The 12848-nt window shown below is 32.8% G+C and overlaps 1 protein-coding gene across 3 annotated transcripts; it reads left to right on the top strand.

The window, feature by feature from the left end:
• Window positions 1–1112: 1112 nt before the first annotated feature.
• LOC109860869 (sodium-coupled monocarboxylate transporter 2-like) lies at window positions 1113–10460 on the top strand. Of its 3 annotated transcripts, XM_020440261.1 has the most exons (4): window positions 1113–1215; window positions 1608–1829; window positions 8161–8219; window positions 10391–10460. In XM_020440261.1, the coding sequence occupies exons 1-4, from the start codon at window positions 1132–1134 to the stop codon at window positions 10431–10433; spliced, it is 408 nt and encodes a 135-aa protein (XP_020295850.1). In that variant the 5' UTR covers window positions 1113–1131; the 3' UTR covers window positions 10434–10460. The 3 variants fall into 3 exon arrangements, with proteins under 3 accessions (XP_020295850.1, XP_020295851.1, XP_020295852.1); XM_020440262.1 differs by lacking the exons at window positions 8161–8219; window positions 10391–10460 and adding an exon at window positions 6887–6961; XM_020440263.1 differs by lacking the exons at window positions 8161–8219; window positions 10391–10460 and adding an exon at window positions 2067–2145.
• Window positions 10461–12848: the final 2388 nt, after the last annotated feature.

Here is a 12848-nt window from a genome sequence, read left to right as displayed (position 1 = left end):
ATTAGCAGTCTCAGGCATATCCCTGAGATATTATTTGAACATCATTACTCGTTCGAAAATGTCTCAACGAGATATCTTTTGCACATTCAAAGTCTCTGTGAAATATCTTCAAGACATCTTAAATACATCATTGTGCCGTCTGGGTATGTTTAAATTCTGGCTGCATTCTACTGGCATAATGTATTATTGCAGACTTTGCAAAACATGCTCATTCAATCTTAGTTATCTGGGATATATATTATAATATATAATTATGTGTATTAAGGTACCTTTTCACATACGCAGCACGCTGCGGCAGCAAGCGTTTCACGTAACTCAAATTTTTCAGAACTGCTTCCGCTACTATACTTAATTCGATGCCATTTTCTGCGTTAAGTTGATGGAATTTTGTGTAGTATTATTGCATATAAAATTCCATCATAAATTCCAACATAACGCAGAGAATGGTATCAAATGAGATATAATAGCGGAAGCAGTTCTAGACAATTTGAGTCATGTCGTCACTCCCTACGTATAATTACATAAGTGTCACATATGGGATTTTCAGTTTATTGCATAGTGACACTCGGAAAGTCATGTTCTTTGTGGTCACCAAGTATTAAAAAAAAATATTTATAAGTATGGTAAAAATTTAAAACCGAAAGATCCCTTAACTAGGGAAACTATATAAAGCTTTAAACTTTTAAACTGCTCTCCTCTAAAATTTGCGTTTTGGAGTTACGGGATTATACGTAGAGAGTGACGATGTGATGCTTTATTGCCGCAGGATGCTGCGTACATGAAAAGGTATCTTTATATGTTATGTATTATATAATCATGTATAATTATAGAATTATGATTATGTATATTTATGTAATCTTATATGGTTAGTTATATAATTATATAATCATGTATGAAATTGTCTCAATTTTGTATAATTATTGATATACATATAACCATGTTCATTCTATCTATATATTCGTATATGCTTTTTTTCCGAGCATTTAGGTGACTTTAATATTTGTTATTTATTTCGCATTTCTATTCTGCATGTAGCTCGGATTTATCTTTTTATCGTTACTTATTTCAAATATGTTTCAGTTTTAAATGCGTTTCTTGTTTTGTAGCGGAATAGCAATTACCGCAGTAGGAATGATCGTCGTCAAATTACTTTCCGTGTTTATTGGATTAATTATGTACGCTAAATACTACAACTGTGATCCTTTCTTAATCAAGGTATTATAAAATAAAATATTTTTGATTTGTGTATTTAAACCTAACCTTTACTCTTGGAATGGTTTTGCAATGTACTTAAAAAGAATGCTGTCCATACTAACTCGTGAAAGATGATTTGACAAAATTAAACAAGGTGATTTAGTCTCGAAGATTAACCAGGCTTTCGCCGATTTTCTAATATCAATGATAACAATGTTGCGTAATTTAATAAGTACTAATTCAACACAAGAGCTGAAAAACTAAATATTGATAAATTGACAAATTGTTTTAATAAAAGTAATTAATCTGTTATTTTAATATCAATCAAAACTTTTAAACTCAGTTATTAGAATTAAATTCTATATTTGGCAAACTATTTTCACTGTAATAGTCATTATTTATTACATTTATAGGCAATAAGTCGTACTGATCAGACTTTGCCATATTACGTGATGGATGTTGCTGGACATCTTCCAGGACTCCCGGGATTATTCCTAGCTGGTTTAGTAAGCGCTGCGCTCGCGACTATGAGTGCCAGTTTGAATACTGTATCCGGCACAATTTATGAAGATTTTATAAGTCCTTGGATCCTAGATGGCCCTAAGAAAGATGCTACGGCCGCTAATATTATGAAAGTAAGTAATGCATGTCATTTACATATACAGGGTGTCTGAAAAATTTTGACATAGCCGAAGTGTGAAGATAGATTGGGTCAATTTGAAGAGAAAAATTATGTACCAATTTACACAATTTTCAATAGTTATTGAGTGATTATTTAATACCATCGATCTAATACATTGACTCAATGAGCGCGTGAAAAAAAATTTTCAGTTATAAAGAAAAATAATTCACCCCATGCAATCTTTCAACAGCAAGAAACGGAGCAAACAAGCAAGTGATACAGCTTCCTGCGATTAACCAATTTTCACGACCGAAAGTTATACATGTCTGCAGAGTCCGGACCATCGCTTCCCACGTGCTCATTGGATCACACGTATTAATAATTCACTCAATAATTATTGTGAATTTTGCAAAATAGTACATGACTTTTCGGTTCATATTAATCTAATCTACCTTTGCACTTCAGCTGTGTCAAAATTTTTCAGACACTGTATATACAGGGTGTCTGATAATGACCGTATAACCGCTCGTAGGCAGGTAGAAGAGATTATTCTGAGTCGAAAAGTCCTGAACCATTTTTTTCTATTACATATGATAAAGGAGTAATTATTGAATAAAGTAAGCCAATCAGCGCCGACCAATAATTACTCCTTTATCATATGTAATAGAAAAAAATGGTTCAGGACTTTTCGACTCAGAATCCCTTCTACCTGCCTACGAGCGGTTATACGGCCATTATCAGACACCCTGTATATATATACAGGGTGAGTCGCAATTGGGACGAATTCTATCTCGAAATTAGTACAAGATAGAAAAAAATTCTAAAGAGCAAAGTTGAATGGAATGATACTGTCTATTTTTTTACGATTTCATTTTTTTATAAGTGCAACAATGCACCTGAAAAATGCAAATGCACTTTTTTTAAAATAGAAGTGCATATATTTGTACTTATATCAATTCCTCAGGTTCTGCGTAAAAAAGTATTAGAGTACCATAATTGAAAAATCAATATTTCGTGAAATATTGCACAATTTTTATACAATAAGTTGGAAACATTTGCGAACATAAACATGTGGACAGAGATAATATAACATTTGACTTTCTGAGAACAGAAACTCAAATAATCAACAAAATGTACTTAGTTACTGACAGTTTGTCGACACGAGTTGAAATTCATATGAAAACTATCGCAGAAAATGGGACCATTCACTAATAGTGAAAAAGTTGATATGTTTTGTGCTGTGCAACAAAAATTTAACGGACGCTGTAAGAATGTACTATAATAATACGTATCCTGATCGCGTACAACCAACGCAAACATACTTTTACAAGCTTGAACATAATTTACGTGAATATGGAGCTTTTTTGAAACCTACGAGAAGTGCAGTAAAACCGGTTACAAATAATGATGACAATAAATTATGTATACTAGCTTATGTTGAGTTTTATCCACAAGCTTCAACAAGAGAAATAGCGAAAGAATGTAACATTAGCCAAAGTTTTGTCCGAAGAATTTTAAAAATGCAAAAGTTTCGTGCGTATCGTTTTTCAATCGGACATACTTTACATCTAGGAGACGCAATTCGACGAATGCGATTCTGTCAAAGTTTTTTACGGAAAGTAGAAAATGATCCAAATTTTTCTCGAAAAATTTTATGGACAGACGAATGATGAATGTACATTTACAAATAATGGAATGTTTAATAGGCATAATGAACATACATGGGCTACAGAAAACTACCGACTTCGAAGAAATACGAATAACCAAATACGTTTCAGTATTAATGCTTGGTGTGGTATTTTAGATACTATTATTATTGGTCCATATTTTTTCACAGATATTAAATGGTGAAAGATATCTACATTTTTTAAAATTTGTGCTTCCTGATATCCTTCATGATCTGCCCTTACAAACGCGAATGAATTTAAGATATTATCAACAAGATGGTGCACCAGCACACAATGCACGCATCGTAACCACTTATCTACGACAAACTTATTCTAATAGATGGTTTGGAACACATAGTACAACACCATGGCCAGCACGGTCTCCAGATCTGAATCCTCTGGACTTCTTCTTATGGGGTTATCTCAAAGATAAAGTGCATTCCCGTCCATTTGTTTCTGTAGAAGATTTATAAAAGAACGAATTAAACTACATTGTTCAAATAAACAGATCACATTAATGCTGTAATGAAAAACATAAAGAAACGATGTATGAAGTGTTTACAGTGCAGAGGTGGAACGTTCGAACATCTTTTATGAAGTAAGTAAACGACTTATAAAAATTGTGCAATATTTCACGAAATATTGATTTTTCAATCATACCCTAATACTTTTTTACGCAGAATGACCTGAGGAATTGATATAAGTACAAAAAAATATGCACTTCTATTTTAAAAAAAAGTGCATTTGCATTTTTCAGGTGCATTGTTGCACTTATAAAGAAAATGAAATCGTAGAAAAATAGACAGAATCATCCCATTCAACTTTGCTCTTTAGAATTTTTTTCTATCTTGTACTAATTTCAAGATAGAATCCGTCTCAATTGCGTGACTCATCCTGTATATATATATATATATATATAGAGTGTCCGATAATAGCCGTACAATTGTTTGTAAGCAGATAGAAAGGATTATACTGAGGCAAAAAGTCCTTTATCTAGCGAGATTTTCATAATTACCGAGATCTTAATTAACAAAGATCCGCGAATAAAGTATATATCGAGCTGTCTTTACGCACGTAAGACAGCTCGGCGTGCTTCGTGCGCTCACAGTTGTTATCTGTAGCAACAGTATGGGAGACAGTGTTGCAAACTCTAGCCGGCTAGCACCGAGAGCACCGAGGTGTTGGGAGCCACTGGAAGCACGCATACAAGCGAAAATCGTCGTCCGTGTGCGTGACGTCACGCTCGGCACGTCAGCTCGTGGAAGAGTGCAGACGTATTATGTTTCGTCTTCTTTCCACTTCAAGCCGGCTCAACAAGATAGAAGACGAGGCATGTTCACGTTACGTTGCGCGCTTTTTGCGTATGACAACGTGAAACGCTTTTCCGAGATTAATAATCTTGGAAACAGTACATGATATTATTGATAATGATAAAATATCTTAAGATGCATAATATATTTGTATTAATTATTAATATGAGTAAACATGCGGTAAAACGTCTGTCGAAAAGTACAGAGGAGTGCACCGTATCGTTCCGCTCTAAGGAAAGTTTTTCTCTGAAATCTCTCTTCTGGCTGCTTCTACTACCGCGCGCTGTACTCTTTCGATCTCTGCCAGCGGCCCGAGATTGAAAGAAAACGGCGCGCGGTAGTAGGGACAGCCGGAGGAGAAATTTCCGAGAAATACTTCCCCTGGAGCGGAACGATATTAATAATTATATCTAATTATGTGCAAATTTATATGCCGAATATGTTCGTACAATTTTATACATGGACAATTTTTTACCGGGATATATTATGAATTTAATACTTTAAGATTATGCATCTATAAAATTTTGATTCTTTTNGTTTGCAAACTAGAAATCTATAAATATAAAAACACTAATAATAATATAATAATAATATAATTTACATAATTAATACAGAGGAGTGCATCATATCGTTCCGCTCCAGGGGAAGTATTTCTCGGAAATTTCTCCTCCGGCTGTCTCTACTACCGCGCGCCGTTTTCTTTCAATCTCGGGCCGCTGGCAAAGATCGAAAGAGTACAGCGCGCGGTAGTAGAAGCAGCCAGAAGAGAAATTTCAGAGAAAAACTTTCCTTAGAGCGGAACGATACGGTGCACTCCTCTGTACTTTTCGGCAGACGTTTTACCGCATGTTCACTCATATTAATGATTAATACAAATATATTATGCATCTTAAGATATTTTATCATTATCAATAATATCATGTACTGTTTCCAAGATTATTAATCTCGGAAAAGCGTTTCACGTTGTCATACGCAAAAAGCGCGCAACGTAATGTGAACATGCCTCGTCTTCTATCTTGTTGAGCCGGCTTAAGGAGGTTCCTTCGATTTTGGCGAATATAGAGAATGACTTCAAATTTTGAGGGTATATTTAAGAAGCCGATTCTTACACACTTGAATTTTTTCAAAATTTTCTACCATCTAGTTTTCGAGAAACAATGGTGCAAATATTGCTATTTTTTATACAGTAATGATAGGAAAGCTATGCATAACTTGCGATATTACTTTAATATTTCAAATTTGAATATAGAGATAAAAATAATAAAGCAGAAAAACATTCTTTAAAGCTTACTAAACCTATTAAATCAAAAATGAGAGGTTTGTACCATCTAGTTTATTAATAATATTCATTTAAAGTACAAAAGTAAGCATTTCCGAACTTGACCACGCGAGCTTCATAGGAAACGTGACAACGTCGCAATCTCAGCTGTTATCTAAAGGATGTAAGTTATTGTGGTTAGAATGTTTTATATATGGATACTGTCCAGTAAAAATATTAATAAAATTGTTTATAAATAAGGTATTTGAAATAAGTGAAATAATAATGAAAAACTTAAAGTGCAGAGAATTTTTATTAATAATTATTGAAATATTAACTTTAATAAGTTCAATTTTACAAACTATTAAAAATTTTTTCTAGAAAAATTTATGATCTTTAAATTAATACTTTTGTAATTTGTATTTTTAAAAATGTACTACACATTTTTGATTACATATTATGAAGGATAAAGTAATACAACATGTTACATAAAAGTAATAGGTAAATGTTTCTTCACCATTTATTAACTTTTCAACTTTAAACATATAATTTTCTTATTACATTGGTGCTAATGAAACAAAGTTTAGAACAGTATTATTATTAAACCAAAAACTATATTTACGGACACTGCTCTTTAACAAAGGTACCAAAGTACGAATAATTCACATTCTTATTAGCGCTGTTGCCACTTTTCTACTGACTTTTTCGACTGCTTTTTAACGTAAAAAAATAAAGAAATTTGGTATAGAAGTTTTTTATTTTGATAAAAATCACCTTTTAATATTGTTTTTTACTGGATTATACTAATATTTTATTGTATTTATATAATTTGTAGATAATTAATTTAGAAACCTTAAGTTGGCAATAACCGCAAAGCACCAATGAGCAATCGAGTTTGACTTTCCCCTTGCACCCCGCAAAAACCCGAAGGAACCTCCTTAAAGTGGAAAGAAGACGAAATATAATACGTCTGCACTCTTCCACAAGCTGACGTGCCGAGCGTGACGTCACGCACACGGACGACGATTTTCGCTTGTATGCGTGCTTCCAGTGGCTCCTAACCCGGTGCTAGCCGGCCAGAGTTTGCAACACTGATGGGAGGAGCTAATATAATAGCATATACTATATAGCATGTACATAATGAAATAAACAATGACTGAACGCGAAAGGATGGATCTAGCATGTTTTGTTAAAATAAATAATTCTAATATCAAGATGTGTCGATAATAATTGTATCACTTATTTATTTAACTAATTAACGCAAAATTATATTTAGAAATTATATTACAAAAAATAATTTCGCCTTTATATAATTTCTACATTAGCTGGGAAGGTAAACTGGATATTCTTATATATAAGATGCAAGTATAGCATCTTATATGAATTTACAAGTTGAAATTTCAATTCGAACAATCAAGTGTAAAAATTTATACTCTTAAAAAAATATGAAAATGAAGCATCTTGGAAAAAGTCAAATCCAAGTTCTTTCAGTAAGTTCAGACTTACCCTAAAGCGCGGTCAACTATGAAAATAGTATTTGAAGGCAACCAGTTACGGAGTTTATTCGAGTCTGATTTTAGAATACTGTTAAGAATACTAGCGTTGTTATTTTCACTGTCGCTAACATATGGACTTAATACATCCACAATATATCCTGTGGTTGTCACAAGCATCATCGGTTTAATTAGATTTCTTTCCTTATGTATACAATAAGTTTGCCTTTGAAATGAATAATTGCTACTCTTTTGAATATATACGTCCCATCAACCACAACGATACATACGTTTTCTCCACTTGCAAACAGAGTTATTGCCATTGATGTTGTATGGCTTTTGATTATAGATTCAGGAGAGACGTGATTAATTTTAAGATACCGAGGAGAGAAAGAAGCCATGAGATTTATTCTTGCAGTTATAATTGCCCTATCAATTCTTGTTTTTTGAATTCCAGAAAGAGAGTTGATACAATTGTAATAAAATCAAACTCGAATAAACTCCGTAACTGGCTGCCTTCAGATACTATTTTTGTAGTTGACGGCTTTAGTTGATAGTCTGAACCTACTGGAACATCTTGGATTTGACTTTTTCCAAGATGTTTCATTTTTTTCAGAAAAGATTGCAACATTCTTCGACTGAAGCGAACGAGTCAAGACTTGTTATCAAAGTAAAGTGAGTAAGCAATCAAAACAGAAAGCTGTGTGTGCGTGTGTGTGTGTGTGTGTGCGCGCGCGCGTACGTGCGTGTATGTGTGTGTGTGTGTGGGTGTGTGATGTCTTCCCCAACAGTCAGATCCCTTATCAGTGATTACATCAGAATAGTTTGTGCGCTTTTGTAACGCTTTCCGGCCACCGAGAATCCATGACAATCACAATGATAAAATCGCTCAGAAAATACTGCAACTAGTTTCAAAGCCAAATTGCCTTTAAAAACAGGACAGAAAGAAGTATGGACAAAACGAAAAATAGGCTCCCATAACACAAAAGTCAATACCTGATTTTCCAAAATTGACATTTGATGAGTTGCGATATATTACATTAGGAATATATCAATTAAAGTAAGTAATCGTACACTAAAGGACACATGTTTGATGACGGACTATATCCTGTTTTTTTACAAACAAGACAAAAGCATAATTAGAGTACGGATTTAATCCCGCTACTCACCTTCTAAAATATACAATTTATGGATTGAGACAATTTTTGGACCAAATCCAATAGTTAACTAGTATTATGAATGCAACAGCGGTGCAAAAATAGCAGGATGCTGCGTTTTTATTGCTAGTTTTGTGGTATCTTTGTTATTTTTGATATTAAAAAGAAACACTCAGAAAATCAATAATTAAACCCACCACATTCATAACACCAATAGAAAAACCATTTTTCACAAAGATCTTGAATTCAGTTTCAATCAAGCCTCTTATGTACCGAACAATCCAAAAAACACATTTAAAATATCTATAAACCCAGAAAGTATATCCATAAATAACTCCTCACTAAACAAATTACACCATAATTAAGTTCATAAACCAATTAACCTAACAAACCAAACAATTTCTCGAGATATATCAGAATTAGTCTAATACGGTGAGAGATTCTCCGTCTCTATTGAACAGATCAAAGATAAAATCATTTTGGAAACTATAAAAGATACGGAAAATAATTTTAAGGAAATGAAACCCCGTGACAAAACCAATATATGTTCTAAAATTTATACATATTTAAACCACTTCCTTAATAACAACAAACATAACACAAGCATTGAACCTACATTCCTAAACAAAGTCAATTTAACATCAAAATTTTTATCCAATAATCCGAACATCATTCTTACCAGGGCAGATAAAAGCAACTTAACGGTCACCATTCTTAAAAATAAATACATTGATAAAATTAATAATATGTTATCAAACACTAATACATACATACAGATATTAAACAATCTTATAAAAAAATTAAAAATAATTTAAAAGACATCTTAAACAGATGGCTTACCAAAGGATTCATCCAAAAAAACACCAAATACTATCTTCAATCTAATGATTCACTACTACGCGTTTACGAAGTTCCGAAAATACATAAAGAAAATTGTCATTATCATATCATAGTTTCTACCGTTCACAGTCCATTACATCACTTTGCCTTATATTTACACAAAATAATTTATCAAAACATCCCCAACTCCCCCTTTAATACCAAAGACAGCTTTCATCTTTACAATATACTTTCTGGTCAAAAATTAGATAAAAATTACACTTTTTGTTCGTTAGACGTTGTGTGTTGTTTACCAATGTCCTTATTGATCTAGCTCTTCAAAGTACATCGAGTAGATAAAATCACATCCGTTTAAACACAAAAATACCTGAACAAGAGTTTTTATCAGCACTACGTTTCGTTCTGTCGTCAATATATTTTACATTTGACAACCAAATTTACCAACTTATGGTAGCCGAAGATTCCAAGTTCGACTCCTGGCTGAGGAGTTTTTTTGCAATATTTTAAAATTATTTAGGGGGATATTCGGGGTCCTTCATATATACGTGATGCAAATCCAGCATCCTATATGGAGGAAAAAAATTATTTCGACGTATATATGTGTATACATATATATATTTTCAAGCACATTCTCTGCATAACATCCTGCAAACGGCTCCTACAACCGAATTTATTTCATTCATTTGTTTAAAAATTCCGGAGCCCGAAGAATCTTCTTCTTGTTTATTATTAATTTAAAACTTATGGTACTCTGATGGAATCTCCACTTTCACTCATCATAGCTAACATCACTCTACAAGAACTTAAAGCTTTAGATACACTGAAATTCAAAATAACGTTCTACTTTAGATATGTTGACAACATAGCGATGGCCATCCTAGTGAAAAAATAAACGAGGTGCTTAACTCGTTCAATTCATACCGCTAAAGACTGCAATTTACATGCGAGATGCAAAAAACGACGTTCTCAACTTCTTGAATATCAGCATCACCAGAGAAAATAACGAGTTGGTTTGTGATTGGTACCATAAACCAACATACTCTGGGAGATATTTAAATTACATACCACATAGCCCCACGATATACTCACAAAATAGGATCTATATATTTGTTAGGATCTATATATTGTATTACTTTCACACCTCAAATTCCATGAGACAAATTTAATATTTTGTATAAACACCCTTATAAATAACAATTACCCTACTAATTTAATATTTAACAAAATTAACACAAGAAGAAAAACATTATTTCGTACGAAATTAAACAATCACTTAAGACAATTAAATATAACAGAAAATCAACAAAAATTATCTCAATATTTCCTAGTTCTATACACACTAATTATCACTAATTACATAAATATAATTAAATATAATCAAAACCATAATTAATCATAGTCAAAACTACCATAGACGAAAATCTAAAATTAACTTACAAAAACTTACATACATTATCTAAATTGATAAAAACCCACAAAGACAATATTCCAATTCAAAAACATAAAGACGCCCGCGCCGTGTATTGCACTTGTGCAACGATTGTAACAACAAATACATAGGATAAAAGAGACAGCTTAATACAAGAGTTAAAGAACATCTTAAATACGTAACTAAAGGCATGATTGAAACATCTGTAATAGCGAAACACTTTTTTGACCATGGACACAATTTTAATTTTGGCAATGTAAAGATATTGGATATCAAGCCAAATTACCATAAACGTCTAACTTCAGAGATGTTACAGATCAAACTACAAAAAAACAGTTTAAACATTATGACTGACACTGAATTACTCAATAACATATGTATATTTACCAATTATCAATAAAATCCAAAATAAATCTCAATTTGATATATAGATAGTGTTAACTATATTAGTAAGTAACTATTACTTAGTGTTAACTATATTAGTAAGTAACTATTACTAATAAACCAGTTTCTTATTATTAGATATGCTTGTAAACTTTTTATTGTATGTAATAGCATTCAACTGAAGAAGACCCGAATAAAGGTTGAAACGTTTTGGTAATTAAACTACACTTTATTATTGCAAAACAACCTGCACCTAGTTCACAAAAGCCGTATTTACACATGTCAATTAAAAAAGTGCGAGCTCTGGACCCAAAATCGACCTTTATTGACTCTCTTCTTTTGTTATATCCTCCATTCTTTATAACCCTTCTACACTAATATATCGCAAAATAACCGCTAAACATTTTATAAATCTTGTAATCATTTCAGATATCCGTAAAATATGAGTGCGCTACTTATCACGTTGATAGATCGACTAAACTGATGATAGTTTTGTTAACCTTTAGAAGATTACAATGGCCACTATAGTGGCCAGAGATAGATAACTTTTTAATGTGCATAGATATATAATAGATGCATATGCATATATATTAATGCATTTGTGCTTGAAAAGCATGTATTTATATGTGTGACCGCTAAGGTGACTGCTATACATTATGTTCCCGCAATCAAATTTGATGCGCCGGGAGCAAGTATAAAAGAAACAAACAAACCTTTGAAAATAAAACAATTATAAAATCAATCCTAACACAAAAAAGAAGCTATTACACATACCTTTCTACATCCACGCCGTTAGCTCTAAAAAAAAGTTTCATATATTTAACTGCTGTTACTCATTTAAATCATTTAAGCAACACTGTTTGTGTGTAAAGTTTTGATAATCTGACATCAAAGGCTGTGATTCAAAGGACACCGCACTAATTCTATGTAAATTTAGATTTTGGTTAAATCAGCTGATTTTCTTATAAGTTGTAGTTTATGACCTGTTAAATAAAACATGTAAAACTTACAGCAAAAAATGAACAGTTTTTGTGTTTGAATGATATAAAATCACTGATATCTTACTATAAATACTCGATAACTTTGAAACGGCTGACCCAAAGTAGATAAAAGTTTAACGGTTGTAAAAGTTTCAACAAAAACCATAAGAATACGTAATAAAAGATGAAGGGTCCCTCTTAAACCATTTCAGATGACCTTGTCCTGACCTCGGCGACATCATTCCAGGTCAAATTGATAAAGCTAATAAATAGATCTTTTTAAACCCTAAAACTTTTTGTGGTGCACACTACTTTATGAACACGCCGTGCAGCGGTGAGACGGCCTTAAGCTTGGGCCGGCGGCCCGCCGCCGCACGCAGAGATGCCAGTTCGCGGACTTTTGCAGCATGCAGCAGCAGGTGGAGGGGATACGCACACAGGCGAACAGCTGTGTACGTGTGCGCTCGGAGCTTCGGCCAACTTCGAGCAGTAGAAGGAGAGGGACATACATAGT

This window comes from Pseudomyrmex gracilis, unplaced genomic scaffold (assembly GCF_002006095.1).
Source record: "Pseudomyrmex gracilis isolate BER0280 unplaced genomic scaffold, ASM200609v1 scaffold_491, whole genome shotgun sequence".
In the NCBI taxonomy this organism is placed as follows: domain Eukaryota; kingdom Metazoa; phylum Arthropoda; class Insecta; order Hymenoptera; family Formicidae; genus Pseudomyrmex; species Pseudomyrmex gracilis.
The sequence above is the reverse complement of the archived record's forward strand: the minus strand, read 5'-3'. Positions and strand labels throughout refer to the sequence as shown.

What these genes read in the sequence shown, in the direction of transcription:
- LOC109860869 (XM_020440261.1), top strand. Translation starts at nt 1,132, where the DNA reads ATGATCGTCGTCAAATTACTTTCCGTGTTTATTGGATTAATTATGTAC. An exon ending in GTGATCCTTTCTTAATCAAG is followed by an intron (nt 1,216 to 1,607) that starts GTATTATAAAAT and finishes TTACATTTATAG; the next exon opens with GCAATAAGTCGTACTGATCA. An exon ending in CGGCCGCTAATATTATGAAA is followed by an intron (nt 1,830 to 8,160) that starts GTAAGTAATGCA and finishes CATTTTTTTCAG; the next exon opens with AAAAGATTGCAACATTCTTC.